Below are 22,879 nucleotides of genomic sequence, written 5' to 3'. Positions count from 1 at the left end.
TATTGGACGATGCAGGTAGCGGAAACGGCCTTGTCAGCTTTCTCCTCCTGCACCACAACCACCACTACCGCCTCAGCACCTGGGAATGCCTGCCTTCGACTCGTTGCTGAAACGGAACTATTGGCCCGGATTGATGGTGTTGTCGCCGTGCGGGGTTCATTCCATGAGGATTGCGATTCTTTTCTGCTCGTCGCTCTCGACGCTTCGGTCACCGGTCACCACCTTCTTGATCCATCTTACGGCTCTACGCACCCCTAGCCTCAAGGCCCCCGGCCTGGATCCCCCCTTGGGCCCTAGGATCTCCTTTCCCGTTATTCTCTTCTTATTTTCTGCGTTTCTTACCGCCGGCTCCCACCCTGCGATAAGCCTAAATCGGGCACGAGGGCCCAAGGGGGCGTGTCCAGAGGGGGGTTCTCTCTCGTCGCATGCAACGAGAGCCTGGCCGCGGGTCACAGATGGGCGTCGCGAACCTGGCTGCTACAACCTATTGCAGTCATATTCCTTCCACACCGAGGGATGAAAGCTGCAATCAACTAACATGGCACCCACCCCTCTTTCCATTAGATCTATTTGAGGCAACGATATTTGGTTAGACTGGGTCCGTAGCTACGGACGTCTTTCGGAGACCTGTCGGTAAGAGAAAGAGGTAGTTATGTAAATGATGTGTCGGTGATGGAAGAGGATGGTGAAAGAGAGCAATAGTCGTGGCATACGGGGGCTCTATCTCTAGTTTGAGAAGCAACGGAGGCGATCAATGCGCGGCTGACTTGATGGTGATACAAGGGCCTGGACTTGGCAGCGGGAACTGAGTAATCCGATTATGTTTGGACGAGAGCTTTCTGGAGTAGCTGGCATGGATACCCTTTCCAAGCCCAGTTCTGTCTGTAAACTTTGAGTAGGTTACCTTGACTTCATAGACTCTGAGCCAAAAAAAAAAAAGGAAAAAAAAGGCTTTTGTCTGATGGCAGTGGAAGACATAGTATCAAAGGTGGGAACAGCGTTCCAAAAGCCAAAGAGCGAAGGGGCGAGATTGGTTCTGTTTCTAGACATCATAGACTTTGCTGCCAAGAATAATGAAATGGTATTATTGACTGATCAACAATTTCTGTCGACAAATGAGATGATGTTTTTGTCCCCTGGCTGTAGATGTTTCATCGCCCAACGAAACAAAATACCGCCAGAGCACAGACGATGACCGAAGGCAAAGGACTCAGCCACCTCGTTCCCGTTTCCAATGTTTCCATGCATGATGCTTCCGTTGCGTGTTGTTGTATGACCATCAGAGTTCCTCCGTCTCGGTCTGAACATCCTCGGCATCGACGCCAGTGTCCTTGGTGATCTCATCCTTCTCGGCGCTCTTGACCTTGTCCCAGAATTTCTCTCCAGCATCGGGATCGTTGGCGAAGAGGTGGTCGACGACCAGCTTCTTGGGCGTCTCGCCCATCCACTGGAATAGGGAGAAGTCTCTGAATTCGTCGGCGCGGAAGATTTCGAGCATCTCGAGGGGTTCGTCGCCAATGTTCTCCACAAAGTGACCCATGTTCTTCGGGACGATGCCAACGTCGCCTGGCACGTAGTCGAATGTCCTGGCGTTTCCTTCTGAGGCGAAAATCGTGACTCTGGCGCGACCCTTGATGAAGAAGGACCACTCGTCGGCGTTGGGGTGCCAGTGCATCTCACGAAGGGCGCCGGGCTCGATGATGGCGTGGGCAGCAGCAATGGTCTTTGAGATGGGGAAGTTCTTGGAGTCGGTTACTCTGACTTCGCCGCCAGAGGTCTTCTTGGGTTCCTGCGCAAGCATCTTGTGCGTGAACTGGTGCTTTGATTTCTTGACGCCTTTTCCGTCAGGGGCCTCGTGGCTGATGGAGCCGGGTGTCGTTCCTTGGAAGATGTACTTCTCTCCCTCGGGGATGTTTGCAAAGACCTCGGGAGCCAGCTTGAAGTTCTTTGAGATGACAGACTTGGGGGTGTGTGCTGTTGTGTTGTCAGTCAATCTGAAGTCTTCTTGTCTCTCGGTGGCACCATACCAAGCCAGTCCGTAAGGATGAAAGTAGACTCCTCAGAAAAGTGTCCGTCGTCGAAGATTAAGAGAAACTCGGTTCCGTTCTCGCCGAGCCCTTGAAGGGAGTGAGGAACACCGGAGGGGAAGTACCTGGCCACAACTATTGAGCAGGAGGAAAAGAAGCAGAAAACAATTTCAAACAAACCAGAGATCGCCTTTTTGGACGTCATCGATAAAGTTGCCTCCCTCGTAGTCAATGGCGGTGATACGGCAGCTGCCATCAAGGACATATGCCCATTCAGCTTCCTTGTGCCAGTGGAGTTCGCGAACGACCCCCTCGTCTAGGCGCATGTTAACACCGGCCAGCTCGATACTAGTAGGAAGCTCGCGAATCGTGGTTTGTCTAGTCCAACCACCCTCCTACAAACAGAACTAATTAGTACCATTAAGCTACAGCGGAACCTATGCGGACAAACGGACCTCGATGCGAATGTGAGAATCAGCAAAACTCCAACGCATGTTGGCAAGATTGCCGTGATCAGTGCCTGGAGGTCGAACGAGATCCGGGTTCTGTCTGGATCGAGCCTCGTTCCAAGGACCGAGAACAGAGGCTCCGAGGCCATTGCGATATGGCAAGGGATCGAGCTCGTCGCCAATGGAGTCGATGGGACTATCGTACTTGTCCTTGTGGCCAGGAGTGTAGGGAGGCGAACCACTGCGGTACTTTGTAGGAAGACCCTTGCCGTCGAGGAGGCGCTGGCGAGGACTGTCCTGGACAGGCACGGCGAGGGTCGGAGCGATGAAGCTCAAGACAGCTCCTGACAGGAGCAGCGGGAGATGCATGATGGTGGTGGGAAGCGTGTAAGAAGAGGATGTCAGGAAGAAGGAGCTGCAGGTGATCTGTCTTTCATAATGATAAAGGTAAATTGGCCGCGCTGGCTTTTATATTCCACACATTGTAGCCAAGACGCGAAGATCCTCGGTCCTGAGCTGGGAAGATTTCGGAGCTCGAAGCTCGGAGGAGTTCCTGATTGACCAATGGCCATACGGTTTCGAACCCCTGGCAAGCTGTCTCGACGAGTTACACTGCTATCGGAGGCCATACTGAGGTTCGGTAGTGTGGTCGACCATAGAAAGCCTGCCTCCGAGTGAATGCCGACGCATCTCCGCATACCATGGGTCGAGAACCTCAGGACATGGAGCTATCAATGATGTGAGGTGAGGAGGAGGAGGAGCTCAACCGAGCGCGGCGAGGTGTCGATGCTGCGGGGTACCGCTGTAATCGGCGCTGCCCAGGCCCCCCTTTACCCCAAGCTCCGACCCCTGTAAGCGGTAAATGATTGGAGGCCACTGCGTGTCATTGGCGACCTGGGTTGGTCTTTTGGCATATTGGACGGCACCCGAGCAAGAGTGGTAAAGCTTGGCTGATTCTGCAACGATTGTGAAGGGGGTGGAATGTGAAGAGCAAGTGGAAGATGCAGAAGACGAGTAGAACAGTACTGTGTAATTGATTATTGCATCAAAACGATGACGCGTCGTACAAATGATGTTTCGCTTTGTTCACGCTGCTGGATTTGTGCATAAGTACATACGAAAAGAATTTCTTAAAGGGCAAGACCACTTAAGGTGAGGTGCCTGCCGTGCCTGCCTACTTACGTATCTGCCTTCCTTCCCTTCCTTGGCTTCGGTCACGTTACCTCGCTTGCCTGTGGCTTCACTTTGGAAAATGTCACCCGCCTCTTTCTCTTGGCCTGGATGTACATACCCTGAAGTCTTCCAATGTGCATTGAGAATAGAGCAAGGAGTCCAAGTCTTGGCATTCATGAATATGATCATGCATTGAATCATTCTCTTTGTGAACGATGATAGGGTTCATATGGCACATGGGAAGGATGTTTGCCTACTGCACTAAAGGTACCGAGGCCTCGATATAAACTAGCTATGATAAGCCTCCTTGATGACATTTCAGTCGGGAGCAATTTTCCAGTCTTGAATGATGTACGTGACTGAATACACAACAGTAAGGAAATACTTTCCTTATGAGAAGATCTGATAACCGATGAGGAAATATCAATGTATTCTCTCAGCGGCTTAGGATCGAGTAGATTGGTTAAGGGAGCAATACATCAAGGATTCAAGTACTGTGAGGACTGAAAATTATACTATGTGACAAAACCTGTTCGTCAAACTCTCCAGCATGAAGTAAGCTCGTGGGAGTCAGATGTTACAACTTGCTAACACACTTTCAGCTCCTGATCCAGGGAAATTGGACAGGCTTGATACATGCTGTGTACTATACATGATAAACTCGTACATTTACCTTAGAATGACGAAAACTTGCTCTTATTGCTTAAAGTTCTCACTAAACTAAAACATGACAATATGTATCAAGTGCTCTATTTGTCAACACCGGGTAAATGTGTTGGTGTTTTGCATGATACTGAACTCTTATCTGGCAGATACTCAACCAATCTCGTACATATAAGAACCAACTGGCTAGAAATACAGAAGAGAAATTTAGCGCTTCAAATAACACCTCGACTGAACCCGAGACATCAGCGTTCTGTAGCCTCACATGGGGTCAGCCATAGTCATGTAGACCATAAAAACTGCCTATCACGGCTTTGGCAAAGGCCCCGCGTCCATGAATTCACACAAATTTCTTGTGATACCGTCACTGACCTTCTTTCAAAAGCAAAACAAATTATCAAAGCTTCCTTCCTCTTCTTCAAACACCTCAAAGGCAACCACCAACTTGAGAATACTTCGCTTTGCCAGCAAAGGCTCCCATCAGAGCAAGATGGCAGAAGGTCTGAAGCCTGGCGTGTACGTACCAGATCCAATGTCTACAGCTAAGTTTTCCATAATCTGACAGTCGAGAAACACCCAAGCCCTATATCTTCATCAATGGCAAGTACTGGGTCGCGAAGGACCTCACTCTGGCCAACTTTGGCGATCTGGTGGCCGCCGAGAAACCCGAATACGACTCTACCACCGCTGTTCAGGCGGCAAACAGACCCACGGTTGATGAGCCAAAGCCTCAGTCGGAAGGCTACGCGAATTTCCCTTCTCTGGCCGAAATGCGACCTCCTCCCATGATGCCCGCTGGCGCCAATGTCGACCGCAAAACCTGGGATGGCAACAACTTGAGAAAGATGAAAAAGGAAGACGAAGACTTCATGGCGGCAGCGATGACGGACGAGGAGAACGACGAGGGACCCATTGGACATCCTAAATAGCACACGAATGTAATTTTGAACGTTCCTCAGGAGCCTCATCTTCTCATTTTTTCGCACTCTCTGCCTCGCCATGCAGTCCTGCCCTTTGAAGATGTCCACGCGTACCATCCGGCTCTCGCGCTGGATGACTTCGAGCACCAGCAGCATGCGCCTTTGGCCCCAATGGCCCCTTGGCACCCCAGCAACATTCAGGAGCCAGAGGTTCACCAGAATGATCGTGCCCTGGAGGCCGTCAACAACTGCATCATCGCTGGACAGCAGCCGCAGGATCTCCCTGGTTTCGACGACAACCGCTTCGATGAACACACGCCGCACTATTAGTCTCTTGAGATTGGCTGGTTTGGCTACTCTTGAAACCTATCCCTACTCCGCAGGGAATGAGCAAGCATGAGATTGCAAGTAGCAATGACGAGTACGAGACGATAATGTTGGTATCAAGAAGCATGTAAAGCTTGGGATCAATGAGGCTGTGGAAGAACTCGTATGAGAGCACATGTATCATTAGCACTGTCAGCAGTGATAGCCCACGGGCATGTCTGCCAACAGAAGGAACGCTTCTGATTATTGAGCAGAAGACCTCCTACTTGCTCATTCTACTCACTGCCAGGGTATCATACAATGTCCAGACGAAGTATGCAAAGAGGAGATGAAGCTGAGTTCTTACAGTGTGGGCATTGGATCGACGAGGTCATAACATAACACATGACATGAGAAGATATAATTTGGATTGCCACGTGGATAACTAGTACATCTATATTTTGTGCGCCTCGTTTTGGTGGACTAACGCGCCTTAGATGAAGTCGAGTTCATCAAGACAGTGGCCCAGTATATAAGCTATGCCATATATTGAACCATGGGAGCTTTGCGAACTCGTTTACAAGTAGGCAAGAGCACCAAGAGCGAGAGCAGCCAGGAGGCCAACGGGACCCTGAGTAGCAGCACCGTTGACGGTGACGGGGGTAGCGGTAGCAGTGGCAGTGGAGGTCCCGTTGCGAGTGGTGGTGGCGCTCGTGACAACAGCAGTGCGAGTGGTGCCAGCGGCGGCGGACGAGGCAGCGCTCGTGACGGCGCGGGAAGCACTTGAAGCGACGGAAGAGGCGGCGGAAGCAGCCTTGCTGGTGGCAGCAGAGGCAATGGAGGAGACGGCAGCGGAGGCTGAGGCAACGACGGAAGATGCAGCGGCAGAGGCCGAAGCGACGACCGAGGAAGCGGCGGAAGCAGGGCCACCGCCTCCAGCGACGGCGGCGCAGATCTTGCCAGCGGCGGGGAGGACCTGGTCTTGAGTGCCAGAGTTAGGATCATGTCGAGGCAGACAAGGGCTTTGGTGATGAACTTACTGACGGCAACGTCGGCACCGCAGCTAGCGAGGACGCAGGGAGTACCGGCGGTGACGATAGCCTGGTAGTTGGCAGCGCTGCAGAGGCAGGAGATGTCACCAACAGTGCACTTCCCGTTGGAGGTGACGGCGTCGGCCAAGCACTTCTGGGCACAAGTAGGGACGTCCGCCAGAGACTGGGCGGCGGCGAGGCCAGCGAAGGCGATGATGGCAGCTGTGAACTTCATGTTGACGGTTGAGGTGATGTCGAGTGACTTGACTAGGAGTTGAGTGACTGAAACGACAGCGAAGGTGTTGGTTATACCGGGTGAAGCGAGAGTTGGAATGAGCTGATGAGGGAGAGGAGAACCGGGATTCGAAAATGTGGAAACGCCAGCTTCTCATATACACCACGGACTACCCACCTTTAGGTCACCGAAATAAACATCTGCGGGGGGTTACACCCGGTCTATTCCTAGCTCGGGACTGAACACCTTTGTCTAGGGTTGAGTGAGATGTTCCCGTGAGTATCCAGTTTCCGGGCTGGATGAGGAGCTCTGGAATGTTGCGGTTCAGCGTTTGCAGCCACGCACGTTCCCACATCCGTCCCTGAGACACACGAGGCCAATCGGAGCCTCCAATTCGTCTTCTCCAGCTCCTAGGTTCCTGTGGCGTCTAGACTAGACCGCAGCTTGTTGAGAGGTGTGCCTGACCGGGCTCAAGCCGGATTCAGCAGCTTCATGGTGGCGCCGAGAGCATCCGCCTATTTTGGTGTTGAGCGACACGGCGGGAATCCATGGCTTTCCCTGGAATCCTTTACCTCTTGCGTCTCGGTTGAGGTGGGAGTAGGTAACACAGATTGCTGCCGAGGAGAGCTTTCATCGACGCTGCGTCATTGATCTACCTTGAGAGGCCTTGAGTTCGACGGAAAAGATGAGGAGGTTATGACCTCACAAGAGCTCTAGAAGAATCAACGAGTATTGACGGAGCAAACTGCATGGCGTTCATCTTATTACCTAAAGTAGGGTGCCCCCCTCAAAGTTACCCACAAGGTGCACAAGGAGGTGGGCTGGATAGGTAAGACAGTAATAAAAGCTTAACATTCTGGATCCCGCGGGGAAAAGAGAGAAACATACAGGGATGAAAATTTGGCAGTCCATCTGATAAGTCTCAATAATGGGCATCCTGTCTGTCATCGTACCGAGAAAGTAGGAGAGGAGATTTTTCGCCGAGCCGAGAATGTGGTAAACTTGTCAGAACACCAAAGACGCTTATCGTGAACTATTGGAGCTGAATCTCCACGAGGTATGGCGTCGGCCAATCGGTTGACGTCTCTCTTGGCGGACATGGCCTGGGTCGACTAAGCGCGGTGACGGAGGCAAAGGCTCGCGCTGCCAGAACCAACAAGTCGGTTCATATTGACTAAGAATTAGTTGTTGCTCTAATATCTCCGGAGGAGCCACGTTTTTGAGCTAGTCGATGGCGCCCCCGAGGACGTGATGGGCCGTGGCAATCTGACAGGTCGGGGGGCTGGGAACTACAACTACGGCACGAGCACGGCGTCAGGGGGATCCAATGGATGGCAATAATGATTACCTGATAACCTACGCTGGCGCTATCTAAATACAAGACCAAGTAACTAGCTATACGACACAAGAAGTCTACAAGATGCATGCTGTTTCGCGCCCTTGAGGGCACACCGTCTTCCAGAATCCGCCCATGCGATCCGTTACATGTCTAGTCCGTTCCGTATCCATGCCCATTCCAAATTCCACAGTGACAAAGGAGAAAGAGTAAGAGTATCAATGAAAGACCCAAGCGACGAACCGATCCATCGCATGCTATGTTGCCCCAACACAGAAAAGGAGAAGAAAGTAAACACAAAGGAAACGCTATACTCTTGCTATCCGTCCGTCAGTCTGTCCTTCGCCACGCTAATCACTCGTCATTCCCTCGCTATTCCCATTTCCACAATCTCAAAAATAAGTCGTAAGGATTTAGTCGCTCTTGTCGCCCTCGGAGTGAGAGTGCTGAGACGACGACCTCTTCATACCCCGTAGATCGCATCTTCGTATGATTTGACTGAACGTGAAAGTCAGCATAGTGTTTGAGAACATTGATAGGTGATGGATTAGACTTACATTCCACCTCGCTCGTTGGGGTTGCGCACAACCACCAACTGCTCCTTCTTCTTATCATCATTCTTCTTCGTCTTCGTCGACGGTGCCCTCGCATGGGACGACTCTCGAGAGCGAGATTGCACCGAAGGCGTAGACAGACGTCCCCGTAGCTGACCGATCTGGTCCTTGAGGCTGTTGACCTCAGCGACCGAGGCGTCGTAGGAAGCGCGCATGCCGTCTAGCTGGGTATTGACGAGAGACAGCTGCGACGTCAAGGTCGCATTCTCCTGGCGGAGCGCAGGCGCCATGACGGCTTCCGTCTCCAATCTCGCGACGCGAGTGACGAGGTCGTCACGCTCAGCGGTAAGGGAGCCGAGCTTGACGGTCTCGGACTGCAGCTGATCGTTGCGGTCCGTTAGCTCAGCGATGCGATTGCGGAGCTCCTCCATGACTGCCGGCTCGGAGGGCGTGATAGACTCGGCGGATACGGACTCGGCCTTCTCGGAGACGGCATCGGCTCCGACGGGCGCTGCCTCCGGCTCGGGAGCTGGGGCAGGCTCAGGCTCCACTACTTCGGGTTCGGGCTCCGGAGCGGCCTTGGAAAGCTCAGAGGGTGCCGCCGAGGTGACGCTGGCGGTGTCGTCTTTGACTTCCTCAGGTACCGGCGTCGGGGCATCTTCGACAACCTCAGCCTCTTCGATGACTTCGATGACGGGGACCGCAGGAGGCTCCTCCACTGGGGGTGCGGGGGGTGCTTCCTCGGGCGCCGGGGGAGCTGGAGGAGCCTCTTCGGGAGGGGGCGGAGCCTCATCATCCTCACCCTTAACAGTGTCTGTATCGCTGTCATCTGCCGAGCCGATGACGGACGGGGCGGCGGAGCCGATAACTGAAGGTGCAAGTGAACCAGGGAGAGAGCCGGCGATAGATCCCATGAGTGACTCGGCACGTCGGAGCTCGCTAGTGACGGACTCATTCTCGTCCTTGAGCGACTCATTCTCCGAGCGGAGTATGTCACGTTCCTCTGCGAGACTAGAGATCTGAGACATCTTGTCGTCTTGGTCCTTGAGAAGCTCGCCGACCTGTCCTTGGAGTGTCGTGTTCTTGCCCTTGAGCCCTTCGATGCGGGTTCTGAGCTTGTCGTACTTGGTCTTGAAGCCCGCGAGGTCCTTCACCTGGGTCTCGAGCTCACCCTTGCTGAGCTCAAGCTCGCCCTTGGTGGCCTCGAGACTCTCAAAACGGATCTGGATGTCGGTGTTGGTGGTCTCGAGCTGGGTAAGGCGGACCTCAACCTCTTGCTTCTCGACTTCAAGTGCGCCAAAGCGGGTCTGAATGTCGTTGTTTTCGGTGTTAAGCTTCTCCATGTCGGCTTCGAGGCCCTTCTTCTCGGCCTCAAGGGCATCGAAGCTGGCTTGGGCGTCCTTCTTCTCTGCCTCGAGCTTCTCGATGTTTGCCTCGAGACCCTTCTTCTGTTGATCGAGGTCGTCGATCCGTGCCTCCAGACCCTTTTTGGCCTCTATCAGGGCGCCGTTCTCCCGGTTGAGTTCATCGACTTGGGGCTTGTACTTGTCGACCTCCATACGGAGAAGGTCACGCTCGGCGGTGATGTCGCCAATCTCAGTGCCCTTGCGGATGAGTTCCGTCTCAAGTCCGGTGGCACGGATCTCCATGGTGTTCTTAATCATCTCGAGAGCGGCAATCCTGTTGATGAGGGATTTCTCAGTCTCCTTGGTGACAAAGTGAGCATCGCCGACGCTCCTCTCAAGGTCGTGGCATTGGGCCTCAAATTTCTTGGTGAGCTTCTCCTGCTCGGCAAGAAGCTTTTGCTGGTCAACGAGATCCTTCTCAAGTACTGCATTCTTGGTGGTAATTTCTGTCTTGGCTTCCCTCTCTTGCTCAATTTCCTTCTCGAGCTTGACGGCGTTAACTTCGAGTTGCTCCTTGATGCCCTTGAGCTGATCTCGTTCACGCTCAACATCATCGAGCCTCTTCTCATGCTCACCAAGGGCGCTTCTCACGTCATCGAGGAGGCGGCTCTGGTCATCATAGTCGCGACTAATCTGGTCCTTGAGGGTCTTTTCTTCACGGTGTTGCTTCTCGGTCTTCTCCTTGGCGGCTGAGAGTACCGAAATTTGGTCGAGAGCATGTCCGAGTCTTCTGTCCGTGTCGGTCTGCCGGGTCACAAGACTCATAGCCTCTTCTCTCATGCGCGCGATCTGCTTGTTGAGCTCATCTTGTACCTTCTCGCGCTCAATGAGGTCATGTGAGGTAATGTGTTGGACAACGGGAGGGGCAGGAGCTACAGGGGCCACCTCGATGTGGATAGTCTGTCTTTTGGGCGCGACGACGTCGACGCGGGTGCCCTTGAGGTTGGCGGGCTTGGCTGGCGCAGGAGGAATGGTGCTGGTCCTGACGACCTGCTTTTCAGTGGTGAATGGCCGAGTTCGAATGGCCTGGGTGTATGAGTCGGACTTGGAGGAATGAGAGTCAGAGTCGTCCACGCTCGTCGCGGTGGTGAGGGATGAGCCAGACACGAAGCTGTACTTGGACTCAACATCCGAGTCATTGGTTTCATCGGCTGTGGTGTAAAGGTTCTCAGTAGACCGCCTCCACGGGCGGCTGAGCTCTGGTCGGGAAGGGCGGGTGCGAAGCATGGGGGGTTTGAACTTCAAGGGAGGCTTTGCGGCGCCGTGCTTGTTCCTCCAGTCTCCGGCTGAGCTGACGCTCAAGTCGGATCCGCTGTCGTTTACCGAACGATCCATGGGGGCAAGTGAGATCTCGGAGACGTTGGCGTTGGAGAGATCAAGTCTCTCAAGAGGAGTGTTGTCTGGGATGGAGACTGAGGGCCGCCTGAGTCTGGCGAACCGACCGCGGCCCTTTGCGGGCACCGGATCACGGGTAGGAGCCATGAGGACGGTGATGAAGATGTGTGAAATGGAGATTCGCTCAAGAGCCAAGTAGCTCTGGTAAATGATAATGTTATTCTTTTTTTGGGATTTCTCAAGTTATGTGCCAAGCTGGACGTCTGATCTGGGGGTGGTGGACTCTGCGAGTGACATTGAAAGTGTATTGGTAAGTTGATGAGGGGTAAAGTTGCATATCGGGTCTGCTCGGATCTACAATCAAAGAATGATGAGATCGGAAGACGAAGTCTGGATGTGGAGGCAAGTTGGTTTTGTTCAGAATATCCAGAGTATAGTGTTGTGGGATGGAAGAAGGGGGAAAAAGGGAGGCGGAGGGTGATCTACGTACAGGAGCCCAACCGGCAGAAAATGATATTCGACACTGCCCGCCTTCATCCGTGGCCTCCCACCAGCGCGCCTACCCCCGTCCAATAGGGCACATACGTCAAAAAAACAAGTTCGGGGGGTCTCTCGACTTCTCGTCCGCGAGCGACGGGACACGGGATAGTCGAGCCAGATGAGCCAGCGTCAGGGATGAGGCGTGGCACCAGAGCGGGACTCCCAACTGGCCCTCCACGGAACCGTTTGGCGGGATGCCCAGCTTACATCCGGGACACAAAGTAGCGTCGAATATTGCAAACGAAACGTCGTCACTCCGTCGCCCTTCGGGCAGAGGGGGCTTGGGTGATTGGGCCATGCCACTGTCAGGAGGAGCAAACCCTGCTTTTCCTAGTCTATCGGCCGTGTTCACGGTCTACGGCGTACACCCCCATGGTTTCTCGAACCCCCCTGTCTAGACTCCATCGACGCTTCCCGCCTGCCGGGGACTAAAAAGCGGGAGACTGGGGGTGCCACCATCCATCAGCTTGGGCGAATGGGTTCGGGTTCTGAACAGGACTGAGTCTAAGAATACAACTTTGCAATATCCCTAAGTGGCGATGAACATGTGTAAGTCTCCCGTTGCTGGGCGGATTTGAATCTTTCTCGATACTGCGGTCAAGCTTTGAGGCCAACTGCTTCCGTTGGATCTCTGCTGTGTTTGGCGGCATGTTCGTACCTCCACCCCCTCACTATTGGAAAAAGACCCGCCAACGACTTGACGGCGGTTGTCCGTTCTGATGTCCATTCTCATGCTTTAGCTTGCTCTGTCGAGGGCCAAACAGGCTTCAAGCCCTATTTTGCCGGGGCCGAACGGGCCACCAAAGGCAGAAAAAAACGAATCAGAGAGTCTTTTGCAGGCTGGGATGAGTCAGGAATTTTGGGGAAAAGACATGGGCTTCACAGCCAGTCGATTTGAGCAGGGCAAACAGGCGGAAATGAATTCGACTGGCGGCCGTCTATTTTCTCTTTCTCTTCCCGTTTGTGCGCATGGTGTTGTGGGTTGGGCATCGTTCACTTTGCTTTACTTGGGCTAGGCCGAGACAGTTGGGACGCAATAAACGTGGGATGGGCCACTAGAAGACTGCACGTTCCCGGAGCCGACAGGGGACCATGACTTGGACGTGGTGTTGTTTGATTCGTCCGCTTTGCGGGCCGAGCCATGTCGTCGAGTCCGGACCCTGGCCGGCTTGTTGCCGGCCTCCTACTTCATTGTAGGTAGGCTCAACAGAGGCCTGCTCATTTGTTCAGCCTCCACGAGTATGAGGCATCATGGAGGTTGGGAAAGTAAAAAAATATGGCTGATATCAGGCGGGACGTCTTCGCCCGGGTGCGTGGCTTATATGGTGGCAACAGCTTGAACAACGTGATCGGATCCTGATGTCTGGCTTATCAGATGGAGCACTCAAAGTGGGCGGCGATAAACTCGTCCCGCTCTCGACATTCGGGGGCTGGAATATCCACGAGCCCCTCATCAGTCTCCATTGGCCGACGGCTGATCCAAGTGGCGACGTGTCTCGTGCAACATGTAACGCGGACCTCGTCAGGCGATACCCATAGGAAGTCTGGATTCTGGAACCCTTGGGGAATACAGATGGAACCTCCGGATTCTAGGTGGAGACGCGTCCGTCGCTGTTCGCGCATACTCCACATACCCTGGACAATAACGGGGAACCCATTTCCCAATCCCCTGGGTCAGTCGACGACTCCTTCTCCTCACGGAATAGACATAGAATGATGCCAGCTACGTATCCGAAGTTCAAGTGGCCTGTCTGAACCTAGAACTCAACTCACTTCCTCCAGCTTGTTGCCAGACCGACGAGGTGACAGTCTCTCCCAACACGATCTGGAAAGGGAAAGAGGCTACTGCAGCTGGGAAATGAAGACATAATAGTAGTTGCAGTAGCCCCGGTGTTGAGCTTCACTGCAATCAATTGAAGGTACATAAAGCAACATACTGCAGATACCCCCTCACCTGAGACTGCAAAGGGCGCTTTACTGCGACTGGCGTGGCGAGGCGGTCGAGAGGTCTCCATCGTCCCCGTACCCTTGGTCACCGTTCCTCAAGTGAGGCTGTTTTGCGATGGTTGCTGGTGTGACAACCCGCAGGTAGCATGCATATGTTCGGTGACGTACCCACATAGATTTACTTACCCCTTGCGTCTTTCAGACTACATACACAGCATAACGATATTCATAGGTATTCTGATTGTTTAGTCTATAAGTCAACGCTCAACACAGACCCTGTGCGGCTACAAGTATTACGCCACAAGGAACTACCCTTCTGTTTAGAGCAGCAAAAAAAATCAAATATAGCAACAAGTTACTCATAATTTGTTCAGCATGCACATAATCGACATGGCCACGCATGATCTCCAATGACAATTATCTCAAGAGCAACATTTGAGTCTGCTGAGTGGGCACAAGCACTTCGGTTAAGGCTTACGGCGTCAAAGGCATGTCGACACTTACGAGATATAGCTACAGCATCGGCAAGGCAAAATCATCGAGACCAAAGGAGAATAAAGCCAAAAGTCACTCACAGCAACTGACAAGTGGCCACATCGACATCCAATAGACGTTGATGCTCCATAGCCGCTTAATGATAGCCCACTTAATACAGCACATCCCTTTCCCCGCCGCTTGCGGGGTCGAGTTGAAATCAACTTTTTTGGACGGAAGTCTGGAGCTGCCAAACTACCGTGCTACCGTCTGTGTCACCCCTCTCCATTGCACCGATTACTGCGTAGTATAAGTGGAAGAAACAGAAACAAACAGACTCAAGTCGCACTGTTACACTTGTTCTTGCCTTGGGAGGAAGGGTCGACAGCGACGGACAAAGCAGCAGTGTGCAGGCGCGAAATCGGGTTGACTCGGTGTTCATCCGGGGTATTTCTCGCCCATTAAAGTCTTCTTGTCACAAAAGTCAGGCCAGAGACAAAAGTATATCTTCAGGTCATGCGCACGAGTTAATTCCTTTCCGGGGCATGGAAGAGTTCGTTTCTCCGCTAGCCAGAATAGTTTGACGAACCCGAGGACGGTTACCAGTTCATATGATGACAACCATTCGAGTTGGTGTTAGGAGAGGATGCAGTCATTGAGAATGTGTTAAGCTTTAGGAGGCTTCAGCTATCAAGTTTCGTATCATCACCGAGACGAGTTGCAGGCTGCGGGGTCCTTCCTGTTCCGATACTGATAATTGACCACTTTCTATGAGCCTCCATATTCTGTGATTATACGAGCCAAAAGTTCAAGGGTCTTTTAAGGATTGAAGTTTTCTCATATTTCTGGAAGCGACTGCCCATGTCGAGAAACGTCCGCTCGGTTTCGGCATGGATCCTGACATGGTTGGCCTTGATTGAAGGTTGCAGGTGTCCTGAGACCACGGGCTCCAATTGCCACTTCAGGATGCGAGACGAATGTTGAGTATCGAGAGACCGTTGCGTCTGACCGCCCAATTCACCCACGTGTCGCAAAGCGAAGCTGGGATTGCTGGGTGAAAGACTACTGCCTGCTTTGGTGCCCAGCTACCCCGCGAACCCTGGTCCTGGCGTATCCTGCCCGCTCGATAGCAGAGCGTTCAAAAGTCTTTGAGTCAGTCTCGAGACATCACACCCTATCGGGTCGCGTGGTATTCACTGTAAGTACCTGAAAAGGCTGGTAGCAGCGACTTCGTTGCATGATCTGGATATGCTCCCATCCTGCCAGGAAGGAGACGTGGCGCAACGTTTCTTTTCACGAGTCAACTCCAAACGAAAAATCCTAAGATCAGATCGATTGGAGGGGAGGATACCATTCCCCTCTGATCCATCGAAGTTAGGTATTACTGATCTATGTGATGGGCTAGTGTATCGAAGACGCCTCAAAAACGTGCCACTTCGCAGAGGGCACGGCTCAAAGTAACATTTTTGCCGTTTTATTTCTCCACTGATGAGGCTCAGATAGCTTTTCAATCTGTTAGCAGCTCTTTAAGATTGGAACTACCGAGGAAGCTTGATGATCGGCTGAGAGGAAGCTTTTCCCGTCCATCGAAAACACACTTCTTCTATGCATAAACCTCTCCGGAGTGCGGGCGTCATAGCTGCCGATTGTTCCATGAGCCAATCAATGATTGACGTTTTGGTGTAGCTATCAGAGTTTAAGAATCAGGACATGGTCAAGGCTGGTTACTCCCAAAAGTCTGGGCTCGACTATAGTTTCTTCCGGGGGACGCTATCACAAGCACAAACGTTATGTGGCAATTATATACGAGACGCTTCCCTCAAGTGACATCTCCGCGGAGACCCGTTTCTCCAGACAACGAAACTTGATTGCACTATCGGATTTTCTTTACGTCGAGTCGGAGGCAATGTTGGCAGCGCCCTTCCGAATAACAAAGTGATCATCTACGGGACGACTATGTCTCGCCCCGCATCGACCCGACCCCGCCGACCTATCCCGCCGGTTTACCCACATTGTCCGGTCGCCGATGCGAGATGTCTGACAAGGAGGGGGCGGCCCCCCCGCCGGAAGGCGTAGTGCCCGACTTTCAGCATCCGCAGGACGTATTGCATACCATCAATCTGGTGTCGCAGATTCTTTCCATTGTGTCTGTCAGTATCTTCATGATGCTGCGCATCTATGCGAAAACCCTCATCGCGCCGCCGTTCTACTTAGATGATTGTAGGCCTCTGTCACTGGGATCTCGTCTCGGGTCTCTATGCTGTGAAGCTTGTAAGCTGACAATTGCAGGGATGGCAGTTATCGCCTGGGTAAGTCTCTCAAATAGTCTCTCAAATAAGTCGCCAAATCTGTTACCTCAATAACGTCCAAGCGTGAGCTGATAGGTGAATAGATATTATCAGTCGGGTACAGCTCGACGGCACTCGTGAGTAAGTAATAATGTGATATGTAGGCACTTACATGGCGACTGATCCCATCTCAGTGCATCGTTATGGAGGTGGCTTTCACATTTATGAGATATCTAAGGACAATTTCGTTGGTTTCTTGAAGGTAACTACTCTTCAACCTCCTCATGCAGACATCATGTAACTCAAGTGCTAATACCACCACAGGGCTTGTATGCGGACACACTCGTCTACGGCCCTAACTCGTATTTCACAAAACTCGCCTTGCTACTCATCGTAATCAGAGTCTTCAGACTGAACAAGAAGACTATTATTGGTACATATGCCGTCATTGTATTCATGACTGGATACTATGTGCCGGTCCTTTTTCTCAAGATGTTTATTTGCCACCCAATCGCGGGTTATTGGGACTCAACTCTCGACGCCACTTGCTTCAATCAGCGAGCCATCTTCGTTGCCGACACTGCCGTTAGTGCCATCACGGATACTGCCGTTCTATGTCTCCCAATACCCGTGGCTTTGAGCCTGCGAATGTCATGGACAAAGCGGCTTAAGGTGATTCTCATGCTCAGCGCAGGGGGCGTCGCCACAGCAGCAAGCATTATTCGGATGATTTTAGTAATTCAACTACAAAAGTCGGATGATGAGCCGGTCGACTTTATTCGTTTTAACTTACTTGGGTGAGTCCTCATACTTTACTGCTGGGTTAGGCTAGACGCTGACGCTGAGTCTTCCCTAGGACTGCGGAAGTGAGCATCGGCATGATCTGCGCCTGTCTTCCGGCAATCAATATCTTGTTCATGCGCGGATTCAGTGGTTCGCAACAATCAAGTTGCAACACCGGCCAGAGCAGCAAAAAGTACTTTGAACTCAAATTTCTCATGGGCAGTAAGCTACAAACGCAAAACTTAACGGCAGTCGATACCACCGGGGTAACCGGGCCTGTGCTGGTAAGCACTGTTAATACAGAGAGCATGGTGCATGAACATAGGGATTCGATCTTTCCTATAGAAAGGATGAGCCGAGTAACCTCTATCAGACCAGACGATGTGGAAAGAGGCATCTGGTCGGACGAATGGTACTCCAAAGTCACAGCGTCGCCTTTCTCAGAACCAGGATCTCCTGATTGGGCTCGAAAGGGCTCCGTGGGCTTCATGGAGACAATAACAGAATTGGGCTAAGGCCTACGTGTTTCGGCATTAGGAGCTTATTAGCGTATCAGAACATCACTTGGTGTACATCTTTACCCTCTGTTTGGTAGAGTACTTGAGCAGGACCGAATCATACATGGATGCACTCTTCAGAGGTATTAGATCAAATTACGTATTGATCTAGTCCATTGAACTTTGTAAGCCCTGATGGACATCTTCGGAACTAATCGGAATCGGAACAGAGCTGAAGATAATTGGACTGAACCCATCGAGCAGTTGATGGGACAGAGAGCTGTTCTTCAGACCACCACCTCTCATGAAGTAGGAGGAAGGGATAGCGAGTCAGTGTGTCTATACAATATAAAGAGAACTAAAAGTTACAAAGAATCCTCAACAGAATCAAACTGTCATCTTGCTAATCGGAAGCGCAATTAGTGTAGTCACCTTCCCCTGCCAATCCGTAAGCTTATCAGTCATCTCCTTGACAACCACTGGCGAGTAAGTTGTCGCGGCAGCAGTCGATTTCCAGAATGTTAGCTCGCTCTTGACATAGCTCTCGAACAACGTTCGAGCAGATGAGACCTGGCTCTCGAGATTGGCGGGGACAATCTGCTTCCAAGCTGATGCAAAATCGTAGTTGACGCCTTTGCTGACAGCATATCGACCAAAGTCGCCCCAGAGGGTGGCCAGTGAAGCATATGTCTTTTGGTATGAGGTGATGACGCTTGATTCACTTCGATACGCGAAGGTGTCAATCACATCAGACAAGATGGCGATGCGACCTGTGGGGCTGTAGTTCTTCCACGTCGCCTGGCTCATGAAGTCGCTCCCAGCAACGATGAACTCTTTGTAGCGATTGAAATCGGCGTCGCAGACTTGGAGATTGACGATGTTTGCGTTATTGAGACCTGCGTCAGACGTTCGACCAAGAAGACCTGTGAAAGCGTCATTGATGTTGCCCGCCCAATCTTGGACAACTTTAAGAGTGGTGTATGTCTTCGAAGGCCAGGTATCCTGGAACAACTACAGAATTTATTGTTAGTTGAAAAATCAAAATTATTTCAAAAGCAACGGAAGGTTGACTTACGCCATTGAGGTCGAAAACTCCCGTAAAGGGAGCTTTACCGGCTGTGAGAGCAACCCCCTTCGGCGTATTACCATCCATCATCCACTCAACTGCGTCACGAAACTCTTGCTTCTCAAACACATGCTCCGTGACCCAGTTGGTATTCGGATCAAGGTTAGTCAGAGCTGTGATTCCAACAGCGGCGCAAACACCCTGCTTAGCCACTGTGAAAGCCTTCCCAGTAGTGCGAATGATGCTAGTCGCACCGGGGTAGTTCTGAGTGTAGATGCTGCTGCTCTGCTTGCCGGGTGCACACAATTTCATAGCAACGTCTCTGGCACCACGTTTCTCCAACGACCTCCCAAAGAGATACGATGTGTCGATGCCAGCGAGTGCCGGATGCTCTGGTTCCTCCGAGCTTGTGTCATTACTGTCGAATCCCTTCTGATGCGGTCGAGCAGCTCGAATCATGTGTCGCCTCTTATTAGTTGGCGGTAGTATGCAGTTATTGTCAAAGACATCTCCTTCCTTGAAAACATTCTTAGGGCTCGAACCGCCTTCTGGGACTGTGGACAAGTCCGGCAAGTTTGCTGGGCTGGGACAAAGACTGATCTCTGGTAGTTTGGGCTCGACTGGCGTATTCGGATTACCACAGCAGAAATAGGAGTATGTCCCAGAGCGACAGCCAAAGCCATCAGTTGCGACGGTCACTTCTCCGCTCTCACAGCCGGTCTTGCAGTCCGTTGAAAAATCGAAAAAAAGGTTGGCGAGGGGGCCGGACAGTATCTGCTTCCATTGAACCCAAGCAGTGTTTCCGGATCGCCTACAAGACAGTCAGTCAAAACTTCTGGTAGCGTTGAGTGGAATATTACTGGCCATTTGCATTCTTTCCAAGGGACAGGATCTTTGCAGCAATAGCTCTTGAAGCCTCCGTTGTAGGCACACGTCTGCTGACCTCCCTCTCCTTGCTTCCCAGTGGTCAACTCCTTCGGCTTGTCCTTGTTGGGACAGCCGTACGAAAGGAAGGAGAATGCTCCAGCAACAGGTGTTGTGCCGAGTCCAAGGATGGAACCGAAAGTCGCGCCAGCTGAGCAAAATGGAGCAGCACCGAGCCACTCGCAAGAGTCGAGAGTACTTGTCGAATCAGTCTTGGTGCAACACAAAGACTTATGTCCAGTCCAGCATCCGTCTGTGCTTGCAGCAATTTCGATCTCCTTGCCACTGCATCGGTTCTTCGCGAGCGCACCACAGAACTTGGGGCTTCCCTTCCACTTACAAGTTGGTGGGTTCTTTGGTGGACAGCAGAAGTTGCGCTTTCCCTGATTGCATCCTAACTCGATGCCAAGTGGACTGGCGTTGCTCCCTGAACTCTCGACCGGGACGAGACCAGATGGACACGATGCACCGCATTCGCCCCAGACACACTGGCTGGGGTCGCTACTGACTGCTTTGGCAAAGAGAGATTTCGACAAATCGGTTCGGCCCGAAGCTTTCGCTAGAGCCTTGATGGCAGTCCCCTTAGCGTCATCTGTTGATGCAGCCCACACCATGACTCCTCCAAGACACTTGCCGTTGGCGTAGTCCATCTTCAACTTGAGCGTCTCTTCATCGTCGTAAGAGACCCACTGATTACCGCCCCAAGTGACAATCTTGACGGCTGCTGTCTTGTCTGTTGTCACTTGAGCTCCGCCCTTGTCTATGATCTCTTGGATCTCAGAGAACATCAAGGTCCCAGCAGACGCGGAACATCTGCCTGGGACGCCACCGGCGCTGAAGCCACAACCGGAGGTCTTGCAACTTGGATTCGAGAGGGTGAAACTGCGTCCGTAGAACCCCATACCCATGACGACCTTCTTTGGGTCGACATCATTCCGCCATAGAAGCTCAAGGGCACGGTCGATTTCTGTCAAGTTTGTGTGGCTGTTGACGTACGGCCCCAGATAAGGGTTCGTGCCATCCCAAGTGCCGTGTAAGTCGTAGCTCATCATGTTGAACCAGTCCAGGTATGGCTGGATGTTCTTGAGATCGAAGTGCTGAAGGTACCAGTATGATGCTGGGAGCGTGATAGTGAGGCCCTTCGTTCCCAGTGCTGCACGCAGATTCTTGAGAAAAGTGACCAAGTTCTTGTAGTCTTCAGGTGTGCCAGAGCGTTCCTCGGCAACGGGATATTCCCAGTCGATGTCGACACCATCGAAGCCATATTTACTAGCGGAGATCTCTTGTTAGTCAAATCTCATTTATATAGAATGTTGATAAAATAGGGACTCACTCCATAAAAGACAGAAGAGATGAGAAGAAGACGTCTTGCTTCGCCCTGGATGCGGCCAGTTCAGAAAACGTGCGCTTGGTCGGCTGATCAGGGTCGTTCATACTCCAACCCCCAATGGCAATCTAATTTGCAAAAATGAGCAAAAAGTCCTTCTACACAGATGTGAAAATTAAAATCTCACCCAGACTTCCATCCCAGGGTTGTAGTTCTTCAGTGCTGTGAGTCGAGGCATGAACTTCGAGTCTGAGTCTTGCATATTCGCAATCTTATACGAGGTCGGGTCAATGAAGGCGAACGCGTAGTTGAGATGAGTGTAAGCAGTGTAGAGTAAGTCCTCAGGATTCACTGGAGAAATTTTAGTAAATTGTCTCCTATTTATCTTGGAATAATTCCTTGAAAAGGCAATTACAGGATTGCTGTAAGAGGTAATTACCGTAAAGGGCAATTCGTCTTGGAAGCGAATTGCTCTTAAGGGCAATCCATTTGGGAAAAAACTTGCTTCAAATGATGATTGCCCTAAATGGTAACTTGAACTTACATCCATTGCAGGCCTTTGTTGTTGACCACCCTTCATAGTAGCCGATCACTCGCTTGCCTGCAGAAGAGCCACCGGGGCAACTTGGCGCCTTGACCTTCTTGTCGCCGCAGAACTCCTTGGTAGTTCCGCAAAAGCCAAACTTGGAGCAGCATACGTCGAGGGGACACTTCGCTCTCTGGCTCCAGGCGGATCCCCAGCCTGGGTCACATTCGCTCTTGGCACCGCAACTGGAAGTGCAGTTCGCGGGTGCGCAATAGCTAGGCCCAAGGCCACAGACCTAGTTCTCTCATCAGCAATTGGAACTTTCTCTGAATTTTGGATTCTGCGAACTCAAAGTCACTCACATTGTTCTTACCGCAGCAGCCAAGTTTGCACGGCCTGGTGGGGGAACAGCTGTAGTCCTGCTGAGCTATCGCTCCCGACGCGGCGAATAGGAGACAGAACAGCAGCACAGCGGGCTTGAGGAGCTTCATTTTTGCAATTGCGTACATGAACTTTCAGTGCAAGTAAGTTCGACTTGAAGTGCCTTCTGTTCCCGAGATAAACTCATTCTTTTGTTTCTTCGTGGAATCCCTGGAAAAGGAGACAACCCCGGCTGGCCCGGATTTCCAGGGGGCCTGGGGTTTGATGACATGGTGACTAGAGACAAGTCGTATCACATTCGACCTGTGTAGAACTTTGTGGAAGTGACGATCGACTTAGACCTCAATCAACCGGCAACCTCCCTTCTTGCAAATAATTTGGGGTCGTCAAGCAAGACATAGGTGACTGTTGGTATCGTGGCAAGCGTAAATCGTTCTGATCGTACTCTGTCCTTCTAACAGCTTTTGACTGTGTCTCAACTAGTATGTTGCAATTTGAAAATGACTTTGCCATCGGCAAAAAAATCATCTGATGTCCAAGTTTACAACGCTGGTTTGGCGCCACAGGTGTGATGGAGCAAGGGGACACCTCGGCTAAGGTGCTTCATGATGTCGTGTTTCTATCGCCCTGCGTATCCGTCTACTACCTCATTACACATCATATGCGCCATTTAGTAACAGTAAGACAGTTC

The 22,879-nt window shown here is 51.8% G+C and overlaps 6 protein-coding genes across 6 annotated transcripts; 2 read left to right on the top strand and 4 right to left on the bottom strand.

Annotated features, from left to right (window-relative positions):
- Positions 1 to 1,279: 1,279 nt before the first annotated feature.
- Positions 1,280 to 3,179, bottom strand: CTAM01_05488 (oxalate decarboxylase family bicupin; the record flags this gene model as incomplete). The annotated part of the gene is made up of 5 exons (XM_060521518.1): positions 1,280 to 1,974; positions 2,028 to 2,152; positions 2,208 to 2,422; positions 2,483 to 2,941; positions 3,177 to 3,179. The coding sequence occupies 5 exons, from the start codon at positions 3,177 to 3,179 to the stop codon at positions 1,280 to 1,282; spliced, it is 1,497 nt and encodes a 498-aa protein (XP_060383732.1).
- Positions 3,180 to 4,802: 1,623 nt separating this feature from the next.
- CTAM01_05487 (uncharacterized protein) lies at positions 4,803 to 5,562 on the top strand (the record flags this gene model as incomplete). Its single annotated transcript, XM_060521517.1, has 3 exons — positions 4,803 to 4,828; positions 4,878 to 5,118; positions 5,242 to 5,562. 3 exons carry the CDS (start codon positions 4,803 to 4,805, stop codon positions 5,560 to 5,562), a joined length of 588 nt encoding a protein of 195 aa, XP_060383731.1.
- A 553-nt stretch (positions 5,563 to 6,115) lies between these two features.
- Positions 6,116 to 6,804, bottom strand: CTAM01_05486 (CFEM domain-containing protein; the record flags this gene model as incomplete). Its single annotated transcript, XM_060521516.1, has 2 exons — positions 6,116 to 6,519; positions 6,579 to 6,804. The coding sequence occupies 2 exons, from the start codon at positions 6,802 to 6,804 to the stop codon at positions 6,116 to 6,118; spliced, it is 630 nt and encodes a 209-aa protein (XP_060383730.1).
- Positions 6,805 to 8,553: 1,749 nt separating this feature from the next.
- CTAM01_05485 (uncharacterized protein) lies at positions 8,554 to 11,582 on the bottom strand (the record flags this gene model as incomplete). The annotated part of the gene is made up of 2 exons (XM_060521515.1): positions 8,554 to 8,638; positions 8,698 to 11,582. The coding sequence occupies 2 exons, from the start codon at positions 11,580 to 11,582 to the stop codon at positions 8,554 to 8,556; spliced, it is 2,970 nt and encodes a 989-aa protein (XP_060383729.1).
- Positions 11,583 to 16,429: 4,847 nt separating this feature from the next.
- On the top strand, positions 16,430 to 17,982 carry CTAM01_05484 (uncharacterized protein; the record flags this gene model as incomplete). The annotated part of the gene is made up of 6 exons (XM_060521514.1): positions 16,430 to 16,616; positions 16,686 to 16,705; positions 16,789 to 16,825; positions 16,879 to 16,946; positions 17,009 to 17,481; positions 17,541 to 17,982. 6 exons carry the CDS (start codon positions 16,430 to 16,432, stop codon positions 17,980 to 17,982), a joined length of 1,227 nt encoding a protein of 408 aa, XP_060383728.1.
- A 369-nt stretch (positions 17,983 to 18,351) lies between these two features.
- On the bottom strand, positions 18,352 to 22,298 carry CTAM01_05483 (chitinase; the record flags this gene model as incomplete). The annotated part of the gene is made up of 7 exons (XM_060521513.1): positions 18,352 to 18,975; positions 19,040 to 19,841; positions 19,964 to 21,223; positions 21,288 to 21,409; positions 21,469 to 21,632; positions 21,826 to 22,102; positions 22,170 to 22,298. The coding sequence occupies 7 exons, from the start codon at positions 22,296 to 22,298 to the stop codon at positions 18,352 to 18,354; spliced, it is 3,378 nt and encodes a 1,125-aa protein (XP_060383727.1).
- Positions 22,299 to 22,879: the final 581 nt, after the last annotated feature.

Source organism: Colletotrichum tamarilloi (genome assembly GCF_030869305.1).
Source record: "Colletotrichum tamarilloi strain Tom-12 chromosome Unknown Scaffold_14.1, whole genome shotgun sequence".
NCBI classification, from domain to species: domain Eukaryota; kingdom Fungi; phylum Ascomycota; class Sordariomycetes; order Glomerellales; family Glomerellaceae; genus Colletotrichum; species Colletotrichum tamarilloi.
Note: the sequence above shows the minus strand (reverse complement) of the source record. Positions and strands in the feature narration are given on the sequence as shown.